Consider the following 25788-nt stretch of genomic DNA (forward strand, 5'->3'; position numbering starts at 1 on the left):
AAAAAAAAAAAAAAAAAAAAAAAAAAAAGATTCATCATCATTTTATAAGTAGAAAGAAAATTTTAAAAACAAAAAAATGAGAAAAGATGTACACTCCCCATAAAAAGGACAATCCATTAAATAAATTGAACAAACATAAATTGTTTTATGAAGGAGACTGCATTGTTCTTATTTTTCTCATTTACTCTGGAGTGAGTAAAACCTTGTCACAGACAAGCAGTCATCCACAAATCAGTTTTGGCAGCCAGTCTTCTAGAAAACACCATGAATTAATGAGAGCCTTCTGAGATCTTCATTTCTATCTCAAGGAGCTTCAATTCTTCCAACCATACGTAAGAGAAAACCTCACTATGAAACCAGTAACCTTAACTTAGACTGGAGTCAGATCAGAGAACAAGTCTACTGATGACACATCCGAGGGCATATCCAATAGTCTAGTATGTATTTGATGGGTACTCAGGCCACATGTCAGGACCAGAGCTGACCCTCAGCAGAACTCTAAGGGAGCAGGGGAGTCAGGGGAGGTGTAAACGAGAATTTTCTGAACACCATACACCTTGATCTAGGTGGTATCTTTATTTAATCTCCCATTAAATCATAAAAATATCATCAGTAGATATTAGCAACAATACTTAAAAAGAGAAACTTAAGGTTCACTGAAAAAAAGTGACCGAAGACAACACCATAGCTGGAAGGCACCAGAACTGTGATTCCACCTCTAAATCCAACGTGATATTTTAAGCCCTCAGCACTTGCAACTTCGTTGGGACCTTTACCCCCAATCTTCCTTGCGATAACCATCCATCTCTTTATCAGAATGATCTTTCCCCTTTCAAAAGGCACCCCCAAGCCTGCTGACATTTTGCTTTCTCAACAAACCTGACAAACTTCTATAAATCCCCCCAAGGATGAACATATCACCCCTGCCCTTGTAATAGACGTTGTCACTTCACAACAACACTTCCTTAACCCAAAATCATGATGGGGGAAAAAGGTTAGTTTGGAGGTATCTATCAAGACCTCTCTCACTGTGCTTTAAATCTCTCTCTCTCTCTCTCTCCCCTCTTTCACTCACACACACACACACACACACACACACACACACACACACACACACACCCCTACGTATACACAAAAGCATACACTCAATTTTAGTGACTTACAGATGTCCTTTGAGAGGAAATTCCCTATATGGACCCACTTAATTGTGTTGGGTTACAGAGCTAATCCAGGGAAGCAATGGAAGATTGGCAAGATTCCAGATGCCAAGCATGTGGAATTCATATATGTGCAGCTGGAGCAGTATAAAATGTCCTCCAGCTCTCAGGATCATAGAAACACAGTGAACTTTACTACCTGTCCTTTGCAGAGCACACACAGAATTATCAATCAAGTAAGAACGAAAGCAGAACATGAAATGGGAAAAAGTAATGCAGCCTATTAGAGACCTCCTTCCAACTCCCAAACTTTGTTGTTAATTTTATTGAATATATTTGATTTACAAGGTTGTGTTAATTTCTGATGTATACCACAGTGATCCAATTATACATATACGTATATATTTCATATTCTTTTCCATTATGGTTTATCACAGGATATTGAATATAGTTCCCTGTGCTATTCAGTAAGACCTTGCTGTTTATCCATTCTATATATAATAGTTTGCATCTGCTCATCCCAAACTCCCAATCCTTCCTTCCCCTCACCCCCTCCCCCACTTGGCAACCACAAGTCTGTTCTCTATGTCTGTGAGTCTGTTTCTGTTCCATAGATAAGTTCATTTGTGGCGTATTTTAGATTCCACGTATAAGCGACTGCCCAAACTTTTTGATTACTCCTTGCCTTGTGTGTCAACCAAGGACAAGATCAGTAAGAATCACAGATTTTTACTATGTCCCTGTGACTCTCAAAGGGTAACACTGAAGGAACATTTTTTCCAGCTCTACTGAGTTGTAATTGACAAATAAAATTGTAGGACATTTAAAGTGTACACTGTGATGGTTTGATACACGTGTACATTGTGAAATGATTCCCCCCATTAACCTGATTAACACCTCCAGAATCTTACCTATTTATCTTTTTTTCCATTTGGTGAGAACATTTAAGTTCTACTCTTTTAGCAAATTTTAACTATATGATACAGTGTTATCAACTATAACCACCATGTTATACACTAGATCCTCAGACCCTAGTCACCTTATAACTGAAAGTTTGTACTCCTTCACCAATATCTCCCAATTTCTCCCATGCCCCAGACCCTAGCAACCACTTTCCTCCTCTCTCAAAACAACATTCGTAAGTCCTGGCATTATCCACACATTCCCAAGAGGGTCTGTGTGTTTCTCCCCCATCTCTGATGCCCCGACAACAAAGTGTCTGTTTCTACTCTGTACTCACTGGGGACCATATTGGAAACCTCTCTTCCCACATCCCTCCTTCCAGGACTGATGTGTGAGAGAAAAATTAATTTTCATAGCGTTAAGTCAATATATTTGGGTCTACTTATAACACCTATTTAGACTACCCTCCTAATACAAGTAAATTAGCCTAAGAATCTTCCCATTAAAACTTTAGCGACTGGCTGGAATTACAGGGAAATAGGTATCAAGATTTTTACATGTGTTATTTGTAACAATAACCCTTTGTTATGAGCGCTATTGTTATCTTCCCTTCACAGACAAGGAGTCTGACATTTAAAGCAGTTAATAAACTTCATTACAAGTTAATACACTTGACAAGGTTAAATGCCCCACATGACACAGTGAACCGTGGGAGCCAGGAATTACGTCAGTGTGACTGTCAAGCCAGGGCTCTTCACCACCATGTATAGTATCCCTTTGTCCCTAAGAACACTAGGTTGGCTAAGCTAACTCAAATATTCTGAGAGAGAAACTGGCATTTTTTTTAAACCAATAAACTGTTCTTTTTTTGCAAATGTTTTCATCTTTGACCAATACTTCTTCTACATTGCCCGTTCTTATTAACTGCAGCGTGGGGACCTCATAACATGGCTCTCTTACGGTATACAGACCTATGCTTTTAAAGGTCCAACCTCAACAATTAAATATACTTGTACAAGTGTCATTCCCTGTGGTAAATACCCCAGAAGGATTCGAATTTTCCCCTTTCTGTAGGTGAGGCATGAAATCTAGGCATGGTATGTCCATCAGAACTTTCAAGAATCTAAGCTCTACCCTCTCAGGAGGTCATAGAATCACATAAATTAAAACTGGGAGGAACCTCAAATGATCCAGTTTAATATTTTCTTTTTACCAATAAGGAAATTGAGACCCAGGGAAGTTAAGTGACTTGTCCCAGCCATGCTTAAATTGATCGTCAAGCTTTCCTCATTCTTTCCACAATTCCACTTGGCATCACTCAGAGAACAAGAGGCCAAGGAAAAGAGCAACATTTAATGTTCCCTAGTAACAGCATGACAAGATTTGTGATGCTGGGGGAAAAAAAGAATACCATTTACACCTTTGAACAAAATGCTTCCACACCTTTGAATAAAGTGATATAATATTCTATCCACTGGGAAATTGATAAAACTGCAGCTATTTGTTTATGGCCCTTCTCTTTCTCTTACTGGATTCTTCTCATTTCACAAGTGAAATTAACCAACATTTAGGAAAACTAGGCTGAGCTCTCCCTCTCTCTTCACGGTCAGGGGCAATGGCTGCACCACTAACTCTGTAGCCCTGAAGCAATGACATAAAAGATCATCTCTATCTCTGTCACACAAGATAACCTGATACACAAAAAGGAAAGCTAAGTTCAAGCTCTTAAAAAGAATGTCGGTAAGTGGATTCAAATTGTCCTTTTGCTAAGAACAGAAGCAAACGACATTTATCTGTTAGAGAATGCTTTCAACTTTTCAAGAATCTAGAAGCCATCCCTGACCCCTGGAATCATTGATTCCCTGGTCTCCATGCATGTGTAAGTTAAATATCGGCTGCCCATGTGCCCTGGCTTGTCTGGGACAGTCCTGGTTAGTGCCTGTGGTCATGAAGCAATTATTAATAGGGCCCCCTTTTACCCTCAAAAGGATCCCTGTTTGAATAGTAAATCACATGGTCACCCTGATTAAATAAGAATTAAAAAATCTGTCCATCAGATAAAGAACTCTGATACTTACAAATAAATACCAATAGTACCATAGAGGAAATTAAAATGGTTGGTCATAAAAATGAGAAAAGTTCCCCTGAAACTATCTTGTCATTCTTTAAAGTTATAAAGTTTCAGGTAGAAGGATATCTCAGAGTAAGTTCTTATAAAGTTCAGACTTGCAAAATATTGCAAATGCCTCATTCAGAAAATATTTCCTATAATCTTTCTAAAACAGTAATCATGTCCATCTGAGTCTTTAATTAAACTAATGTTTCAGTCCATCATTCTTAGTGTTCCTATAGGAGCATTATTTGTTATTTGGACCCAAACACTAATTAGAAAGCAAATAATGTTACATACATTTATCCCAAAATGTATTCTTGTGCAAATTTAACCATAAAGAAAACTGAGTTTAAAGGCAACATGATATGGTGGTTAGGTGCATGCAATTGGAGACAGCCTGGGTCTGACATGAGCTCCACCATTTACTAACTGTGTAACTAATTTCTCTTACCTTGGTTTCCCCATACATAAAAGTAGAGCAGAAATAATATCAAATTTGGGGGTTATTGTGTAGAGCTATACATCATATGTGTGTGTGTGTGTATAAACATATATATATGTTTATAAACATATATATGTTTATAAACATATATATGTTTATAAACATATATATTATATATATTATATATAAACATATTTATATTTATAAATATATATTATATTTATAAATATAAATATATATATATAAACAGCGATGCCTAGGTCATAGCAAAAATATGTAAGTATTAGTAGTATGGGTGGCTGTTGTTGAGATGATGAAATATTTCCCTGGTGATAAAGAGAATCTATAGTATGTGGGATTCTTTCTATTATGGATAATTAGAGTATATATGCCTTTCCAATAAATGGTGCTGGAACATTTGGACATCCAAAGACAAAGAAGAAGAAGGTAGAAAGGAGGACGAGTAGAAGGAGGAGGACAGGATGAGGAGAACAATGACGAAGGGGAAGTGGAAGAGGGGGAGAGGAGCGAAAGAAGAAGAGGGAGAAGGGGAGAAGGGAAAGGGGGGAAGGGGGTGAAGGCGAGGGGTAAGTATCATCCTAAAATTTTACCTAGGACTTTAAATACATGGGAACCCAAAAACAATCCGTTTTACATCTCAAGTATTATAAAAACAAACCAAAGCCAAACGCACAAGGATTCCAGATACCTCCAGAATAGATACGCTATACTTCATCCAGAGTCTACAATTTATACTGCAGAGTAGGTTAGGGATAATCTACCTCGCAGCACTGGTATTTGGTAGAAAAAGAAAATGAATCTTAGCAAAATATAAACTCCTCAAAAATAAACATAGTAATCCTCAAAGGATAGCGCAGATTTTATTGACATCCTAAGCATCTCGTTAAACATAACTGCCAGTGGTAGAGGTTCCTGGTATCTGAAAATATCTAATTAATCGCCATTTTTCATAGTACTTAATTTTCACAAGGGACTTGTAAACCCAACCTGTACTTGGAGCAAAAATGAAGTCCAACTAATTATTTTAAATGGTATTAAAAATCGTATCACTGTGGCTATATTTCTACCCACTCTAAGAAAGTTCCATGCCTCTGTCATTCTTTCATTGCTCCAACGAACTAGTGGTTTAGCTCACATTTGAAGTTTGCCACTTTCCTCCTGTCACATGCTGGCCTATTGTCACACTCTGGCAATGCTGTCACCAGTGCCAAAATCTACAATTCTGCCACCAATGCCATCACTGCCCACTGACGGCCACACCAAGGTGTCCAGGGCTCTGCGTTGAGGATGCTGATGCCTTTGCCGAAGCTGCCAGCACCCAGCACACCGGCATTTAGTGCTTTCTACGCTGCTCAAAGACTTCATGGAAGACAACTCTGTCCATTTTTACTCACAAGCAAAACTGCTGAGGTCGAGTTGGAGGTCAGCCAGAAGGGGAGGCCACCTGCCATACTCAGGGTCCCTTATTTTCTATGAACAAAACCATAAGAATCTCATCTGTCTTTTCCCCGAGGACTTGGGGATAAGTCTTTCACTGGGAAGCTTTTCAGTGTCTCTTAAAAACAGTCCTTTGAAAGTGCCAAGCTACCAGCTCTCCAGACATGGCTGAATCTTAGGATGAATTCAGTGTAGGCTTAGTCTGTGATCCCTGCTACCTATGAAATCAAAGTGCATTGCACACCCACACACAGACACACGTAAAAGTCACACCTGGGCAGTTGAACTGAGATTTATTGGGTATACATCAGGCACAGCCCTTGGTGCCATGAAAATCAACTTCCTGACCTTGGGGGGTTTGCAGTCTGCTGGTGGCCCAAGGCTGTTTGACCGAAAGATGAAAACTCACCAGATGTCTACAAGTCTGCTTTCAGGTGAAGAATAGTGCACCAAATATCAGTTTACCTTGCATTCTTCTCTGATTCAATCTCATCAGTTCAGCAGGATCATTAAAACGTGAGGTTATTATGAAAAAAATATCACTCTGAGCTATTTGAAATTTCAGTAAAACTGAAAAATATAGTTCAATACACAGTATTGCTGTCTTTGTTTAGACTATTAAGAGATGTGCTACACAAATATATTCACTGATTGCATGTTAATGTCCTGCCAATGTGGAGGGTCCATAAAAGACTCGTTCATTCCACACTGTATAATATCTGAATTTTTGTAGGGAAGAGATGGAGTATATTGTCCACTATACCACTGCCCTTAAATTTCCTCATATGATATTATCATAGATTAGTAACTAATTTCCCTACTGTGTCCATTATTTTCACTTTTACAAAACAACATTGTAATAAACATTAGTATAACTAATATTTGTATATTTCTTTGCTTCAAAGAATTCCTGGAGTAAAATGACCTGGCCAGTAGCTACGTAAGCGCTTAAAGCCTTGATACGTTTTATGTTCCAGAAAAGTTGTGCCAGTATAAGTCCTACTTGTAGTATAGGAACTATATGTTTTAGAGAAAAATTCTTAAATAAAAAAATAAATGAACCATTGGTGGTGTTGGTTTCCCAGGAAAATACATTATGTACAAGGAAGAAAAATGCCAGATGAAGGTGAGAGACCTAAATTATGATCTCTTGAACAGAATAGTTTCTGGATTTAAAACTTTTTTCAACCAAACAGCACTATTAACCATATTTCTGTTCTTCTTTTAAACATTCTACACACACACGCACTACGATGCCTTCCTATTTACCTCTATTCTTCCCCTCCTACAAACACCCCACCTTGATAAGTCTAGCAGTCATTGGTATATTTTTTATTAATTGTATTAGGTATGTCCTAATTATTTGTACCTCACAATTTAGCCATTTGTTCTACTCCTACATAGTACTTACATTAATGTAATGTAATTATCCTCTGCTGAGACAAAGCCATAATGTCTTTCAGAATGGGCACCAGGTTTTTAAAATGCTCTTACTTTTGGAACTTTGTCCTCCTTCCAGGACAGACAAAATTAAAACTTCGAGTTCTGATGATGGCACACTTCCTCAGCATTGCCTCTGGTTTGAGATCACATTCCCTCTGCAGAGGACAAATCCCAAGTACAAGTCCAGGGTTTCTTCACCAGATGCAAGAAGTAAGTTATACCCCACTGCGATTCTCATTTGTCTAATGGCTCCGTGTATTGAAGGCTTCTTGTGTGCAAGTGCTTTTCCAAAATTTCCTTATTTCCAGTCCATATAACAGCTCTGGGAGGCAAGTCACATCCCATTTTACAGATAAGGAAGCTGAAGCTGACATAGGTTGACATAGGTTGAACACACAAGAGTCCTCACCACAGAGTCCCTGAATTTAACCATCACGATCACTATGGCACAAAAAGAAGGGTCAAAACTATAACTTTCTTAATTTTCAAACTTTTAGAAACAGCATAATTCTTTTAGTTATATGCTCAGAATATTTCTTGGCATGCCATGTACCATAGCTTATACAACACTTCTACATAATGCCTCTCTCTCAGTGAAGAATCAGTATGTTTCCAACACTCCCTACCTATTGAAAAGATTTTCCAACACAAAGCATTGAGGAAGAGCTTTAAAAATAAGTCAAGGGTCTTCTGGTTCAGGATGGCTGATGGAACCCAGGAGATTCCCTCACATCCTTCCGTGCACCTCATTAAAAGGAGAGGAAAGGAATTTAAAAGAATAAACCCACAACAGTAAGAGATCTGGCATGGGAGGGGAATCAGCATGAAAAACCATATTGTAAATTTGTAGAAGATAAAAAGGAGATGGAGGTGTATTGCTCTATGAAGCAGAGCTGCAGCCGAGAAGGGACCCTTAAAAGATGCCTTTCCAAACCCTGGAGGCACAAGAGTCAAGGAAGGCAAATTCCACAGGGCATGACTGTAGTAGATTTGCAAAGGAGAGAATTCATTGGAGGTCTCTTAGACCCACCCCACCCCCTTCTCCTTCCACACCCCCTGCAAAGGAGTACGGGCAGCCACGAGGTCAGCAAGCTACATGCAGAGGACTCCCAGGCTGAACGAATGAATGAATGAATGAATAAATAAGGAGAAGCAATTAGAACAAAAAAGCATACAGGAATTCCCAGATTGAAAGCTGAGCTCCACCGGAAAAACAAAACAGAAATGGAAACACTTGATTTTCCATATTTCCTTCACACTTTCTAAAGGAGTTCCCCACTCCCTGTGATAAGCTTATTAATTCATGCTGACTTTTTCTCATTCAGCTTCCCCATGACGACGTGATATCCCAGTAAATTATACCAGGTTCAGGAAAGCAATCCTATGGGCTCTCTCATCTGCTCCAAAAATAAATGTCATCAAGTCAGTATTTAAGAGCATGAAGTGGTCTCTGAATGGCTACATCCTGACATCCAGCTTGTTTCGGAGAACAATCTGGGATGAGGTCTTCCCGAGAAGCTACCCATGCAAGGTAACGCCCACTAACTGAAAAGGAAATTGATGAAAGGACCCTTGAGAAAAATAGGTTATAAATAAAAGAGAGAAACCAGCAGTTAAACCACAGACATTCTCTTGCCATTTTAAAAAATCATCTCCTTATTTTTATGAAGATCAGATAGCAAAATAAAGCCCATGGCTCTCAAATATAATTCCATCACTAATACAGCAGCCTATTTGTCATTTCCTGGGGGGAGCCATACTCAGAACAGAGCTGGCTAGGTAAGTTACTGTAATTCCCACAATGAGAACCTAGGAACTATCTCACCACACGTACAGGGTATTATAAATGTCACTGTGAAATCACAGCTCGGTTAAAGCCTGTCATCCATCCCTCTTCTGTTACTCACCATCACACAGAGCTCTAGCAAAAGATCCATTCAAACAGTGCATCTCAGACTTACATTATCAGCAGACACTGCTTTAATTAGCAGTGGTTTTCAAAAGACTGGATGGCTTCGAGAACTTCGTGTGAACCATAAGGTATAAATCTGGATCCTCATCAGTTTCACTTTACTCTTCACCTCCCCGCCCTGGGTTCTAACAGGCACAGCCCTCATTTTTTCTTCAAGGGAAAAGAAAAATCATAAGGGTGACTAGGATTTTGCCATTCGTGTGCAATCTACTTTTTCCCCAACCTCAGTGATGCAAAAGGGACTAAAATTAGAGTTGCAAAAGAGACTAAAATTAGAGTTGCAAAGGGACCAAGTTATCTGTGTCAGGCACATTGCAGGGAGCAGCGAGAACTACAAAAGGGAATGAATACGCCCTAAACAAACCATCTTAGAAATAACATTTAAAACACAGAGCTCATATTTTCTAAATTGTTATTCCCGATGAAAATAAAGTGTCCCCTTTATTTTATGTAATATCGTAAGAAAATAGAATGCCTTATTTCGATAATATCTCAATATTAATATTGAGGCATTTACATGCTTCCTTCTCCATCTATTCCATAATTTTCCTGCATGATTCAGTCCTCAAATCTTCTCAAATCTTTGTCATTTCTCACTTCTCAGTGAAAACATCGAAAATATATGCAATTCAATGCGTGAGTACTGAACTGTGAACGTCCTACTGCAAGGAAGGTTTAATCTAATCACAAGGACTTCTGTTTTACATTTTACATTCGGTCAGTGATGACATAAAAATATTAACGATTTCAATGTTTGTGTAAAGAGGCATTGTTTGGTATGGCAAGGATTTAATCAGCACACAGCCAAAGGGTATTTTTCTACAGACTCATAAAATTTTAGACAGAGTAGCAATCTTGGAAAATCCAACCCAGCCTCTCACCTTGTAAATAAGGACACCAAAGGTTAAGTGATTTGTCAAAAGCCACACAAACAACTTTCCCACCAATACTGGTCCTAGACTCAAATACAACATGCTTTTCACCACACCAGATGGCACTTAGGAAGAGGGAAGAAGGCCTCTTCTTTGGAATAAGAAGTCTTCAGCACCATACAATCACACACACACACACGCACACACACACACACACACACACACACACACACAGAGGCATAGGTTCTCTGTTCTGATTTTCATAGATATGGTAGGATGGTCCTCAGAACACCTGCATGCCCTCTCCTACCCTAACTCATCATTTTCCCAGTCTCACCTCATTCTGCAATGATGCCCATTAAGACTCTGTTCCCACTGCTTAGTGGATTTCCCATTGATTCCTGTGATCCACCACCGTCATGGCATCTCGTCTCTTCCCTCCTTTTTTTATTTCATGCTACATATTCTTCAGGAATTTTTAAACATTTGTTACTAACTCTATGGAGAGGAGGACAGAGAGAGCTTAGAGTGGGATTATTTCTTATGAAAGAGTGCTTTAAGAGCCATTATTTAGTTTTTCACTTTGATCTGCCAAACGATCAGGATTCACGGTTACTCTTTGCAACTATGCATCTTCAGCCAGGGTGAAACCAGACTCTTCTTACTACTCATAATGCTTGAGGGCTGTTTCAGTGCTTTGGAGAGCATGTCTTAATCAATGAACTCCTGAATACCTGGTACAGACTGATCAAGCCTGTATCCCCTTTACTGAGTTCTCAGAGAGTTCTTATCCCCATAAGTCATGGGAACAACGTAACTGATCTCACTAAAAATTCAGAAGTGACACTGAGCTCAGAAATTCAGAGAACCCTAGTTCTGAGTTTCCTGTTTGCCTTCCAGTCGAGGGATGCTTATTGAGGCATTTACTATAAAATCGTGTTCATTACCGCCCATCTGTTTCTTGAAAATAATTATTTCCACAGAGTATGCTGGGTGTCAACTTATTACAGAGCTCTGGCCCTCTCTGGAGAAAAGGGAATAGTGAATTCAAAATATACTGATGACGAATGGGCTATCTTGGCAGGGGTGCCAAATAGGGGTATAGAATGCATAGTAGGCACCACAGACATGCCCGAGAGACCGGCAGCATTTTTAGAGATGCCCAAATGCCTACCAAGCTCCATGATGGTGCCACCCATAAAAACAAACGAGCCAGCAGCATGGAGGAGTTAAGGTTTGGGAACAAATTAACTCACATCCTCTACCATCAAAATGATCAGACACAATGGACATCCAAGGCAACTTTCTCAGTAAAATCCAGAACACAGCAAGAGTCATTGATCCACTCTTACAAATGCAAAGAAATGGAAGAAAGTTTTCAAAATAAATAATCAAATGTCAAAGAAAAGGAGATGTCACATTGTTCATTCATTTGTTTTCATTTCCCTTCATTTTGGTCATCACCAAAATTAGTTTATTAAGGATTTAAGGCAATCAATTATGATATAAAGATAGAGAGATTCAGTACCTTACCTCCAGAGAATTACAACCCTAAATTTACCACTTATTGTATTATGTGATGCTATCTTGTCTGGAATTACGTATAGATCAGAAACAACACTCAAGCTATACTGAAAATAATCTCTAGATAACTCACCAAAAACATCAGCAGTATACACTTTTTTTTTTCAGGTATGTCAGCTCCTACTGAGTACCTGTTACCAGGGACCCTAGTTAGATACAGTTAGAAAAATAGATATATAGATGTTGGTTTGAAGCCTTGGGAGCTTGCTGGGTGAAATTTGAAATTGGCCCCCATGCAGGGAGGGCAAGGAGAGACTGGAGAAGAGGCAGACCCTCCAGATTGGTGGGTAGCAGGTTTAATAAGCAGGGAACTTATATACCAGGCTTGTCTCGGGCATCAGCAAGAGGCGTGGATCCCCTGGATCGCTTGCCAGAACCTTAAGAGTTTATAGAGCGGTCGTAACTGGGTTCAGTCAGATGGTACCACCCAGCTGGTCTCAGCATCACGTTCCTCTCAAGGCTGCATCCTTGGAACAGCTCCCACGGTGGGAACTGTGGGCAGAATGAACATTCTAAGGACAGGGGAGGGGTGAGGAGATTTCCACTGCCCGGGTCCTTCTCTTGGGTCAACCAGAGGTCATGTCCTCCCCATGACCTCCTCCAACAGTAGACATTTATAATGAAATGAAATATGTTACTGCATAAAATGCTTTACAACTGTTCCCATTGCTAAGACATTCTGATGGGTAATTATAATCTTGCTGTCCCTAGTCTATGTGAGAAAAAATAATTTGGAATGTTTTTGTTTTGTACACTTAGAATACGTCTAAGCTACTAAAACTTACCATTATTCTTTTATAATCTACTAACAAATAATCAAAACAATAATCTCCTTGATGGCCAAGACTTTCTTTATCATGCGTGTTCTGCTGCAGCCCTTAGTACCTGTCTTATTCCAACTAGGCATTCAGGAATGTGTATTGATCTGAAAGCCTCTTTTTTGTTTCTTTCTGAGGACAATCCTACCTAATAGACACTAGGTTGCATCTCTGAAGATGCTCCAAACAAAACTCAAACTTGTCATCAGTTAATAACAACAGGAATTATAACCAAAACAGCAGTTCCGTGTTTTATTTGCTAACAGATTTCTTCTTAGAAAATAATTAATTTTTTTGTATTAATGAACCTATGAATTGATAACTAAAATAACCTTAAAGTGCTACCCTTCACTGAATTACCACAGAATTTTTAAATGTATACTTTGTGTTTTTATATTTTACCCATAGTTTTTTCTTCAGTGTCTTTTCTCTTTCATTGTATTTAAAAGTGGCAGGATTCGCTTTTCCTAAAATTGAGAAGAATGCTTTTTGTGAGATTCTAAGGAAATCTGCATGGCATCAGATAAGTCTTTCACCCTCAAATTTAAAATAAGTCAAAAAAATTTTAAATATTAAAGATAGAATTTTATTTAAAATACAAGTTTTTAGCTTCTTATGTTAGATACAACCTGTTTAAAAAAACTGTCAGATGACAAATTTCTTTCTCAATCTCAGTTACTTTTACTCAAAAAAGCAATATTGATGATATTCAGCAACTGACTACTATGTTAATTTGCTTCTAACAAGCATCAATATAAAATGAGTTGGATGCAATACCCTTCTCATTATCATTATTTTTGTGATACTTACTGAACATTTATTGCTTGGGAGATAGAATTGTCTCTTGAGATATATTATACTAATGTGATAGAAATTATTGGACTTATGTGTGAGATCTATTTGTTCTTATCATCTTTTAGAGAAAGAAACCATTCTGATGTCAGAATGCCCTGAAGTGCATGACCATTTTTACTATGTTAATACATGAATTGTTCCTTTTTGTTAAGAAATTTCAGTTGAAGATCAATGTAAGTGAAATTCTTTGTTGACGCCTTTAATAATCTAAAAGAAAAAGTTCAGAGAGTAGTCAGAATTTCTGGCCTGAATTTTACTTATTTATTATTTATCTATTTATCTGTACAGGTAACTTCCCCAAGTACTGAACTTTATTTACTGTGTTCCCTCCCTCCCTGAGAACAGTTTCTGCTCAGCACAGATTGGATATTCTGCTGTCTTTTGATTGGCCCCAGATCTTCCTCCAGCCTTCTGGAAATAAATCAGAGGCCAGACCTAGGCTTCCCCTCCAGAGTCAAGTCCATGAACTCTGTGGCAGCTACTCCCTCTAAGGAGAGGATTTTGCTCATTTCTAGATTCATAGATGTGTTCCAGGTAGAGTCCGGCATGCAGAATGTGTGACCTCCCAGGCAGTGAAATTTTTGTACACCAAGAGATCATTTTCACTTTCGTTCAGGTGCCCCATATCCACTATGTTACTTGCAAAACTTCCTGTAAGAGATTGCCAGGGAGCTCTAGGTCAAATTTCACGTTAATTCATAGCAACTCTTATTCGTGTTTTATTTACCCTCTATCTGGTTCCATCAAGGTTTTATAACCACTAAGCCATTATGGTTAACATATCTGAGTTTTCCCTTTACTTTGAAATGCATTTCAGCTTTCTCTTTCTATATAAACAAACCCTGGGTATGTACTTGCTAAGTAAGTCAGGCCAGGAACAGTTTGAAAACATCAGTCTCAGCTGAGGGACTTCACATACATTATAGTTTTTAATGCTCATGACAGCCTTCAAATTAGGTATTACTGCTCCCCATCAACAAGTAAGTTAACTGAGACTCAAATAGCTTAAACAAAATCCCAGCGTCCTACATTTAGAAGTTATGGAGTGAGCATTTGCACCAGATCTTTCTGACTCAAAACCCCTGGTTAGTTCTACAACAATACATGGCTTTTCAAAACAGTCAAAAAGCAAAGTAGTCTATGACCATGACATGTTTAAACAACCACCTAGAATAGAGGTCCACAGTCGATATTCAAAATGACCCAAATCCTTTAAGAAAAGGTTGTATTTTATCCAATGTATTTCTTCAAGACCTTGAAATTCTAATACACCTTAAGAGTTTTCAACCCAGTATTGTTCTTCTTTCTATCTTTCAAGAATATCACTACTAGTGCATACATCTGAACGTCAGAAATCCAAAACGATGCAGTCTCACGAGTTTAAGAAGCCATGGTCTTAAACCCAATATGGTTTTACTTTTTGCTACTTGCACTGCTTTTAAAATTAGCCGGCCCTGTTCTAACATTAACTCTGAAGCCACAGTAACTTTACAAACATAATTAGCCTCCTACACTCATCAGGTGGACCGTGAACAATACATTCTACTCTAGGTTACAGTATATTTTACCTTTGAGCAAATAGAAGTGACCACTATGTTCATTGACACTGAATTTCTTAACATCAAGGTAAAGCTACTTTTACAACTTTTATAGCCAAAAACTAAAAACTTTTTGAAGAGTGAACTTCATCCTTACACCAGAAGATCATTAACTTATTCCATAAAACATTAAAACAGTCCATAATTCTTATATTTCCCCTGACACATATTCCTGGTATCTCTGAGAGAAACTGGGCTTTGAACATTCGTTAAACCTCATATCAGTAAAGACAATAATCTCCCAGTATTGAGACAATCACAACAAGGGCTCAAAATAAGTGGATTCTGGTTTTAAAAATGGAGATAAACCACATCATTAAGTAAATCAAATTTGCCCACATTCTGGTAATGACAATGCATTAATAATTTTATTACATTGTTTTCAGTAAAGCCCTTGAAATTCATTCATTTCAAGGTTGTTGACCAGAAAAACATGGAAACATAGGCTGCCTGGTACAACTTTTCCAAACTATGACAGCCAATTTTTACTCCGTCAGTCACATCATAAAGCTGTGTTTGCAAAATCTCACCAGTCTTACCGTCAGTTTCTCCTCTAAATTCTGGTTTAATAAGCTTCCTTTTTCATGCTTTTCAAATTCCATGTTGAAAGAGAATGAGAGAGAGAGACAGAAAAAGTGAGATTCCGATTCTGTCTAGAAAACGATGTGACGTGCTTACGCGTTAGATATTGCAGGACATTCCAACTTGTGAGAGCCCAGGACACTATCAGAAAGCCCTGGCGATAATTTCTGGTTAGCTAGTGTTTCCATTTATAGATGTTCAAACCCCATAAACAGAGCACTGAAGAGAAGTCAGGCAGCTGGCCTTAGATAATGATAAATGTCACTTGATGTAACAGCAAACTCTCCAACAGGAGACTATCCCAACACGTTAGGTTACCTGAGTCAAGAAAGATGTCTGTGACAAAAAGCCACTATCAAAGAATTCATTAGTAGCCATTGCAGCACAATAAAATATACTCTAGAATATGGGCCTAATAAATCAATTTTAAAAGGACAAATGTGATGGTCATATAGCAAATATGAATCAGCCAGTCCCATTCTTCCAAATTCCAATTTGGGTCCCGGTAGTCTAGACACTTATGCATTATTTTGTAGCTCAAAACTTTAAAAAGTCACTTAAAGCGAAGTTCAAAGGATAACTAATTAAAACTATTCAGACACACAACACATATATTCAATGGGTGTCAGTTTTATTCCATGAAAAGTGGGCAAATGATATTTAGAAACTTCAGGAAAGTGTTGTGAAAGGAACGTGTTTTCCTTCACAAAACTGATTTTTTCTTCATTATCCTGGCTTTTCTACTGGGAACAAAGTTATGACAGAGAAGATGAAATTCATTTTTCCAATGGAACAAATGTTCTCAGAATTCTTTAGAAAGTGTTACATGCTTGAAAGAAAATTAACTGTGGTAATTAGCTCTCCGGGGTTTTTTGTTCTTTTTTTTTTTGCAGCAAACTACATATGCGAATGGCAATAAAACATAAAAATGGCTTTCAGAGTAAGCTAAGACTGATCTCTACGGTGGCCTAGTCTCTCAGCCTTTTCAAACATCATTTTCACAACTGTTTGTGATCGTATCTCAAATTACCTATCGGTTTTTCCTCCACTTTTAGGAAACATTTTAGGAAATGAGTTATGAGGCTCTGTCCTTTAGCATGATTACAGCTGGTTCTCTATTGCCAGGCAGGGTTGCTCTAGAGCTTATTCTGCATCAGGATGGAAGGGCTGAGGATTCCAGAAGTGAAACATTTAGTAGAAATAAACCTAGCTAGCCCTGCTTCAGGATGAGAATTCAGAAATGGTCTATCAGATTCATGGGCCAAAGGGGCTTCCCTCTTTGGCTCACCTCTGAGATCCAGAAAGGGAATCACACATGTTGTCCTAATACGTTTGCAATGAAGTCTTATAGGCTGAATAGCAGGCAAGATTGGTATATGTCAAAATCAAGGCAAGAGTTGAAATTTTATGTGAAGGGAACTTCCAAAATCTCTCTAGGAAAAAAAAAGGCATGCTATGGCTGCAAAAGGAAACAGTTATTGCTAGTGTAATGCCGGAAGGTGAAATTCAGGATCCAGTTGGGAGTAGGGGGATGGTAGGATGCAGAGCCGGTTGGAGGAGAAGATAACAGGTATAATGACAGGGACATGCCAGTGCCAGTGGGAGGGATGGAAAGTTTAATTCAACAAACATGTACTGAGTATACATAATGGGTGAAGATTACCCTAGATTCAGGCAGATTTTTAAAAAATAATGAATAAAAACAATAATAAAGTGAAAAGATACAATCTCTACTTTTCTTCCCCAACAAACTCACAATGTAAACGTGACTGTATATAAATAAGATATTATAGCACTCTTACATAGCCCAGTCCCATAGCACTCACCATGTGCCAGGAGCGGCTTTAAGACTTTCCATATATTACCTCAATTAATTCTCCAAACCACTTCTAGAAGGTAGATACTATTCTGCCTACTTCTTTCTGGTGTTTGTTAAACACTTCTAGGTAGATACTACTATTTTCTCCGTTGTTATGAGATGAATTGTGTTCCCCAAAAAATTCATACATGGAAGTCCTAACCCCCAGTCTCTCAGAATAAGGTTATATTTAGAGATAGGGTCTTTACAGAGGTAATTAATTTAAGATGAAGTCATAAGGGTGGGGGCCTAATCCAATATGACTGGTGTCTCTGTAAGAAGAGGCGATTAGGACAAAGATACACACAGAGGGAAGACCATGTGAGGACACAGGGAGAAGATGGCCATCTCCAAGCCAAGGAGAGAGCCTCAGAAGAAACCAACCCTGCTGACACCTTGATCTTGGACTTCTAGCCTCCAGAACTGTGAGGAAATATATTTTTGTTCTTAAAGTCACCCAGTCTGTGACTTAACAGACTAGCAGCGCTAGCAAATTAATGCACCCATTTTACAGTTGAAAAAATAAGACAGTTACACAGCCAATAGCTGGCACTCAAGCCCCCTGGCCCAAGCACCTACCCACTGGGCACTTCAGCACCTCTGAACAAGTAATCTCATCCCAGGCACAACAGGGCAAGTGGGTCTGTAGCCCCAGCACTGTATGGTGAGGACCACTTACTCCATCTGTGTACAGAGATATGCTTAAATATATTTTACATATGTTTTAGGGACAGGGGCTTTCTTAGGTAAGATCATGCCCATGCAAAAGCCAGCCCTTGTCCGCTTGCTGGTCCAACAGAAGAGATGAGCTACATGGGTCTCCTTCCTGTTCATCAGTCACGACAAACACGTCTCCTTCCCCTGACTGGAGAGCCCTCTCTCCAGAGTCACGTGGCTCCATTCTCCCTTCATCCAGAGCTTCCCCAGTGACCATCTAAAATAGCAAACCCTCTGTCCACTCATTTGCCGTTTTCTCCTTCATAGCTCTTATCACCTCTGGCAGTCTATTATTTCACATGATATTTGAAGTTTATACATATCTAACATTTATTTGCAGTTCATCTCTCCTACTACTGTATAAGCACCAGAGGGTGCTTTATTCACCACTTTATCCAGGCACTTAGAACATAATAAGAACTAAATAAAGAATTTGTAAAAGAAAGAGGGCAGGAATGAGAGGAAGGAAAGGAAAAAGCAAAGAAGGAAAGAGGGAGGAAGGGAAGGAGGGGAAACGAGGGAAATGTATCAAATGGATGTGACAAGACATTTAATGAACTATTATTTAAAAGACTTTTGGTAGGAAACACAGGAATAAAATGCATGTTTATCCAACGCAAATCATACTATAGATGAATACAATATGGATTGCTCACTTATTTTACTCAAAACACTAACCATTAGAGTAAAGGAGAAATAAGTAGACTCAAGAAGCGGGAAGAATTGAATTTATTTGCAGATTCTGCCAATTTCTAGTTGGGTCACTTTGAGCAAATTAATTCTCAGAATTTCAGTGCCCTCTCCCTTTAAGAAAGGGATGATATCAACCTCTTAATGTTGTGACAAAAATTAAAATATGCTAACAGGTGCAAAGAACTTCACACAGTGTCTGCCATCAAGCAGGTTCTGGGTGAAAGTGCGTGCCATTATTTCCCCAGGCTTCGTGAAGTTTATCTAGGAAAAAAAGTTCACTTCAAAGATAGTATCAAAGTCCTAACAAATGTGGCAAAAAAATTAACAGAGAGAATGGGAGAAAATATTTGCAAATCATTTATCTGATAAGAGACTTGTATCCAGAATACATAAAGAACTCTTACAACTCAACAATAAAAAAAGACAAATAAACCCAATTTTTGAAATGGGCAAAGGATATGAATACACATTTCTCCAAAGAAGACAAACAAATGTCCAACAAGCACAAGAAAAGCTGTTCAACAAAATTGTGATTAAGGAACCCAAATCAAAGCCACAATGAGACAGCATTTTGCACCCATTAGGATGGCTAAAATCAAAACAGACAGTAACAAGCATTGGCAAGGATGTGGGTAAAAGAAAGCCTTGTACATTGCTGGTGGTTACAAAGTGGAACAATCACATTAGAAAACAGTGTGGGAGTCCCTCAAAACCTTATATACAGAGTTACAATATTATCCAGAAATGCTACGTCTAGGTATATACCTAAAAGTTTTGTATATGTTCATACAAAAACTTGTAAAAAAATGTTCATGATAGCATTATTCATAATAGTCAAAAAGTGAAAACATAAATGTCTATCAACACATGAAAGGGGATATGTCATACAGAAGCATATTACTCAGCAATAAAAGGAATGAAGTATTGATACATGCAGCAATGTGGATGAACCTTGAAGTGAAAGAAGCTAGTCACAAAAAGTCACATATTACGATTCATTTATGTGAAACGTCCAGAATAGGAAAATCCATAGAAATAGATAATGGTTGCCAGAGGTTGAGGGGAAAAAGCAGACTGTGGAGTGACTGCTGGTGAGTAGGGATGGGGTTTTTGAGGGTGATGAAAATATTCTGAAATTAGATAATGATGATGACTACATAACTCTGGATATGCTAAAAAGCACTTAATTGTATGTATACTTTGAAAGAATGAATGTTATGGTATGTGACTGAAGGTATTATTTAAAAAAAAAAAAGGAGGAAGATCTATAATTCCTTTCTAAGATGGGAATTTATGATTTTTCCCCAGGAATATAATATGAGCAATGGGTCGCTCCAAACAGGAAATTAAAATCTACTCTACGGTAGGCCAGCAAGAAGTTCATTCAAAAGTGAAACAAATGACCCTCAGCAAATGAGATTCGCTTCAAGGCACTGCCACCTCACTCCATTCCTTTGCATCATCACCATAGGCCTTGTGGGGCTGGGGAAATCCCAGCTGCTCAGGTTTTGTGCTCATATTCAAAAACTGGGGGAAAGTAGAATTTGCAGCCATTAAAATGACTTGTTCATCTACTGGATCCAAGAGTTAAATATAGTTTTGTTTTGTTTTGTTTAATAGTGGTAACTTCCCCCACACCTGCCATTTAAAGAATCTTTCATCTCCACAACAAAAGCACAGATAAATGCTCTGCTGCTGAAACGTCACAAGGTAGGTAGACACCCACGAGACATGAAAAACAAATGCTGTCTTCTTTTTAAAAGAATGACATGGGGCTTCCCTGGTGGCGCAGTGGTTGAGAGTCCGCCTGCTGATGCAGGGGACACAGGTTCGTGCCCCGGTCCGGGAAGATCCCACATGCCGCGGAGCGGCTAGGCCCGTGAGCTATGGCCGCTGAGCCTGCGTGTCCGGAGCCTGTGCTCCGCAACGGGAGAGGCCACAACGGTGAGAGGCCTGTGTACCGCAAAAAAAAAAAAAAAAGAATGACATGTCTGCAGAGCATGGTGTAGACAGCTGAAGATCGTCCTCATTGTATGTGCCAAGGATAAATATCTTTTTATTAAGATAGGATCCTCTTCTGAGACAAGGAACACCTTTTATATGGGTTTCTTATCATTCTACACAGCATTTCCCAGACATGGGTCCTACGTGCTCTCCACAGTTAAGTCAGAAGCCCATGTAACCCCACACCCATTTAGTAGTGATCCAGGACACTGCACTCAGCACATGCCTCCAGGTGCCATATCCTGTCCCAAGAACCACCCGCATCTCACCCCAGGGCTGTGTTTCCTGTGGCGCTCAAACACCAAATGCAATTCCTATTACACCCAGCACTGAGAACTTATCTCACTCAAACAGCTAACTTTGGACCTGTTGGTGTTGCTTTTGGTTCAAAATGTATGCCTATGTCTCTAGGAGGCTCTGTTTGATGGTCCAATGGGATGAGGGGGAGGAGTGACAGTGAAAAACAAAACACAGAGACTGGCCCCCAGAATTCCCTGGTTTTCCCAGCATCCCTGCCTGAGTCTGTTTATCAGCTTTGGCCGCTGTGAACCCTCAGGCAGCAGTTGTGAACTCTTATTCTAGAAAATCCTTCTGACTCTTATCTTCCGGTCTGTCTGTGCATCTGGCAAATAGGCAAAGACCCAAAGACTTTAACCTCCCACTGTCACCATTTGTAAGCCCCTTTATGGCTTCTGCAGGCCAGAGGAACATGCCCATATCTTGTGAAAAGATAATGTCAACAGAGGAATTTCTTAAAGTTGAATTTGCCACTATGTAATAAACATTTTTTATAAGTGGAAGCTGCCAAGTGGACACAAAAGCAAACCCCAAAATATCATTATATGATAATTATGATAATGACAGCTTAACAAATTTGTACCTTTGTAATTACCAGTCTTCAATGAAACACAAACCTTTTCTACTGGAATATGATATTTTTGACTTCTGATACTATTTGATCCCTTATTTTGGTTCTGGGCCAATTTTTTAAATGATTCTAGGCAACACATTTTAGTCAACGGAAGGAAAAGAATATTTTCTTTACAAAATCACCTTTGATGGTAGAGCATTTGTTTGGAGCATTAGAAAATATTTCAATTAAGCGAGAGCTGTGAGAACTTTGAAAAGTGTTATCTTTTTTAATGTGTGCAACTGAAAAATGCAATTCTTTTATCAAAACTTACTGAAAAATAAAATGAGAGATTTTTAAAACAAACACTAACACCAATCAACACTGACAAGAGCAATGATTCTGATATGAAACGAAATCCTTATCTCCAGAGCCTGTAACACATAAGCTGGGAAAAATCAGCCCAGGATCCAAGTCCAGCAAGTTTCGTTTTCTGAACTGTGCTATACTCAGCACCTACAATATACCTTATTTATACAGTATATATATATATACACACACATATATATATATATATACATACACACACACATATATAGTATATACACTATATTTACATATACACAGATATTTATATATACACAAATATTTATATATACAAAAATATATACGCTGTATGTGCAGGCCCTCTGAATAGTAAATACACTTCCCAGTACTCAGTGTCTCTCTTTCTCTCTCTCTCTCTCTCTCTCTCTCTCTCTCTCACACACACACACACACACACACACACACCATTGCTGTCTCAGGAGTGAAGACAACAGCCAAGATTAACAAGATTTCAGGAAAAAGGATTCAAAGATGAAAGCCTTTACTTTTTGAATATTAGAATTCCAGTGTGTGTTTCTCACGTCAGAAAGGAGTTCCGGATTTAAGTTTTCCTGTGTCTTTGCAGCTAAGCAAAGCAATGAGATTTTACACCATCACTCGCTTCTCCCCTAACCCCAGCAGCTTTGTCATGTGTGGACATGACAAATCACTTTGCCCCCAAAGTCACGGCTCCGGGCCCTTTGACAGCGTGCATATACCCAGGATATACTTTCAGCTTTATCAGTGGAAACTGAAACACGTTTCAAGGCAGTGTGCCCTTATACAGAAAGAATGCTTACCTTTCAACTGACTTGGAAGCAGCCTGCAGGACGGCCATCCATCAGGGAGGTCACCGGCCACATTCCCCGAGCAGCTGACCCTGTCAGTCTTTGGAAAATACTGTTTACTCTGTAACTAATGCTGGATCCCAGGCACAAGATACAGAAACAAAATTTTAAAAGAGTTAGGCGTAAACCTCATCCCCACTAGGACCTCTTCATGAAAACAGGAGTTGCGAAGTTTCCCCAGATGATTTCTTAATACGAAAGTCTCAGCAGTTCTGGAGATTTGGAGTCGAGCATTGAAAAGTTTTGCAGCACAGCAAACTATCTACTTTTTAGTGTACTGATGAAAATTCTTTAAGCTTCCCTATGGACATAAGTGATAGACAAGTAAAAGGTTACTAGAAATGGAGTTTTCTCTTCTGTTTATTTTGATTAGATTTTTGAAAATAAGATTGAAAGTCCTCCTGAAATGAAATGCCAATTGTTCCAGAGAAAATAGGTCAGAATTATACAAAGGGGAGCCCGTGACAGACTGAACAAACCCCACAGTCAGGCAGGGCACTTGCCTTGAGATCCAGCCACCAGGAAATACCCAGAGGGGCAGACTGTTGGTTCACCAACTGGCCTTGACACTCACGGCGAGGAGAAAGAGTCAGACACTCCAGACTGGCAGGTGGCAGATTAAATAAGCAAGGGAACTTCCATGTGAGGCTTGTCTTGGGTGACGACAAGACAAGCAGATCTCCATACTTGCCCACCGGAATTTTATTTTATTTTTATTTTTTTAACATCTTTATTAGCGTATAATTTCTTTACAACGGAGTGTCAGTTTCTGCTTTATAACAAAGTGAATCAGTTATACATATGTTCCCATATCTCTTCCCTCTTGCATCTCCCTCCCTCTCTTCCTCCCTATCCCACCCATCTAGGTGGTCACAAAGCACCAAGCTGATCTCCCTGTGCTATGTGGCTGCTTCCTACCAGCTATCTATTTTACGTTTGATAGTATATATATGTCCATGCGACTCTCTCACTTTCTCCCAGCTTACACTTCCCCCTCCCTGTATCCTCAAGCCCATTCTCTAGTAGGTCTGCATCTTTATTCCCGTCTTGTCCCTAGGTTCTTCTCACCATTTTCTTTTTCTTTTTTTTTTTTTTTTAGATTCCATATATATGTGTTAGCATACAGTATTTGTTTTTCTCTTTCTGACTTACTTCACTCTGTATGACAGTCTCTAGGTCCATCTACCTCACTACAAATAACTCAGTTTTGTTCCTTTTTATGGCTGAGTAATATTCCATTGTATATATGTGCCACATCTTCTTTATCCATTCATCTGTTGATGGACACTTAGGTTGTTCCATGTCCTGGATACTGTAAATAGAGCTGCAATGAACATTGTGGTACATGACTCTTTTTGAATTATGGTTTTCTCTGGGTATATGCCCAGTAGTTGGATTGCTGTGTTGTATGGTAGTTTTATTTTTAGTTTTTTAAGGAACCTCCATACTGTTCTCCATAGTGGCTGTATCAATTTACATTCCCACCAACAGTGCAACAGGGTTCCCTTTTCTCCACACCCTCTCCAGCATTTATTGTTTGTAGATTTTTTGATGATGGCCACTCTAACCGGTGTGAGATGATATCTCTTTGTAGTTTTGATTTGCATTTCTCTAATGATTAATGATGTTGAGCATTCTTTCATGTGTCTGTTTGCAATCTGTATATCTTCTTTGGAGAAATGTCTATTTAACTATTCTGCCCATATTTGGATTGGGTCGTTTGTGTTTTTGATATTGAGCTGCATGAGTTGCTTATATATTTTGGAGATTAATCCTTTGTCAGTTGCTTCATTTGCAAATATTTTCTCCCATTCTGAGGGTTGTCTTTTTGTCTTGTTTTATGGTTTCCTTTGCTGTGCAAAAGCTTTGAAGTTTTATTCGGTCCCATTTGTTTATTTTTGGTTTTATTTCCATTTCTCTAGGAGGTGGATAAAAAAGGATCTTGCTGTGATTTATGTCATAGAGTGTTCTGCCTATGTTTTCCTCTAAGAGTTTGATGGTGTCTGGCCTTACATTTAGGTCTTTAATTCATTTTGAGTTTATTTTTGTGTATGGTGTTAGGGAGTGTTCTAATTTCATTCTTTTACATGTAGCTGTCCAGTTTTCCCAGCACCACTTATTGAAGAGGCTGTCTTTTCTCCACTGTATATTCTTACCTCCTTTATCAAAGATAAGGTGACCATCTGTGTGTGGGTTTATCTCTGGGCTTTCTATCCTTTACCATTGATCTGTATTTCTGTTTTTGTGCCAGTACCATACTGTCTTGATTACAGCAGCTTTGTAGTACAGTCTGAAGTCAGGGAGCCTGATTCCTCTAGCTCCGTTTTTCCTTCTCAAGATTGCTTTGGCTATTCGGGGTCTTTTGTGTTTCCATACAAATTGTGAAATTTTTGTTCTAGTTCTGTGAAAAATGCCAGTGGTAGTTGGGTAGGGATTGCATTGAATCTGTAGATTGCTTTGGGTAGTACAGTCATTTTCACAATTTTCATTCTTCTAATCCAAGAACATGGTATATCTCTCCATCTATTTGTATCACCTTTAATTTCTTTCATCAGTGTCTTATATTTTTCTGCATACAGGTCTTTTGTATCCTTAGGTAGGTTTATTCCTAGGCATTTTATTCTTTTTGTTGCAATGGTAAATGGGAGTGTTTTC

General features: G+C 38.7%; 1 protein-coding gene and 1 long non-coding RNA gene across 4 annotated transcripts in view; one reads left to right on the forward strand and one right to left on the reverse strand.

The window, feature by feature from the left end:
• Positions 1-17051, reverse strand: part of MLIP (muscular LMNA interacting protein) — a 290750-nt gene extending 273699 nt beyond the window's left edge. Inside the window, exon 1 of the mRNA XM_027126892.1 lies at positions 15755-17051. Coding sequence (XP_026982693.1) covers positions 15755-15817 — 63 coding nt within the window. The 5' untranslated portion in view covers positions 15818-17051. The remainder of the gene's footprint in view (positions 1-15754) is intronic.
• Positions 1-25788, forward strand: part of LOC113630955 (uncharacterized) — a 62607-nt gene that overhangs the window by 8268 nt on the left and 28551 nt on the right. For all 3 annotated transcript variants that reach the window (XR_003437147.1, XR_003437146.1, XR_003437145.1), the window contains exons 3-5: positions 7593-7726; positions 8842-9047; positions 20686-20775. This is a non-coding gene — a long non-coding RNA (uncharacterized LOC113630955). The remainder of the gene's footprint in view (positions 1-7592; positions 7727-8841; positions 9048-20685; positions 20776-25788) is intronic.

The sequence above is a fragment of the Aethalodelphis obliquidens genome, unplaced genomic scaffold, assembly GCF_003676395.1.
Source record: "Aethalodelphis obliquidens isolate GAN/ISIS:26980383/991018 unplaced genomic scaffold, ASM367639v1 scaffold31, whole genome shotgun sequence".
Classification (NCBI taxonomy): domain Eukaryota; kingdom Metazoa; phylum Chordata; class Mammalia; order Artiodactyla; family Delphinidae; genus Aethalodelphis; species Aethalodelphis obliquidens.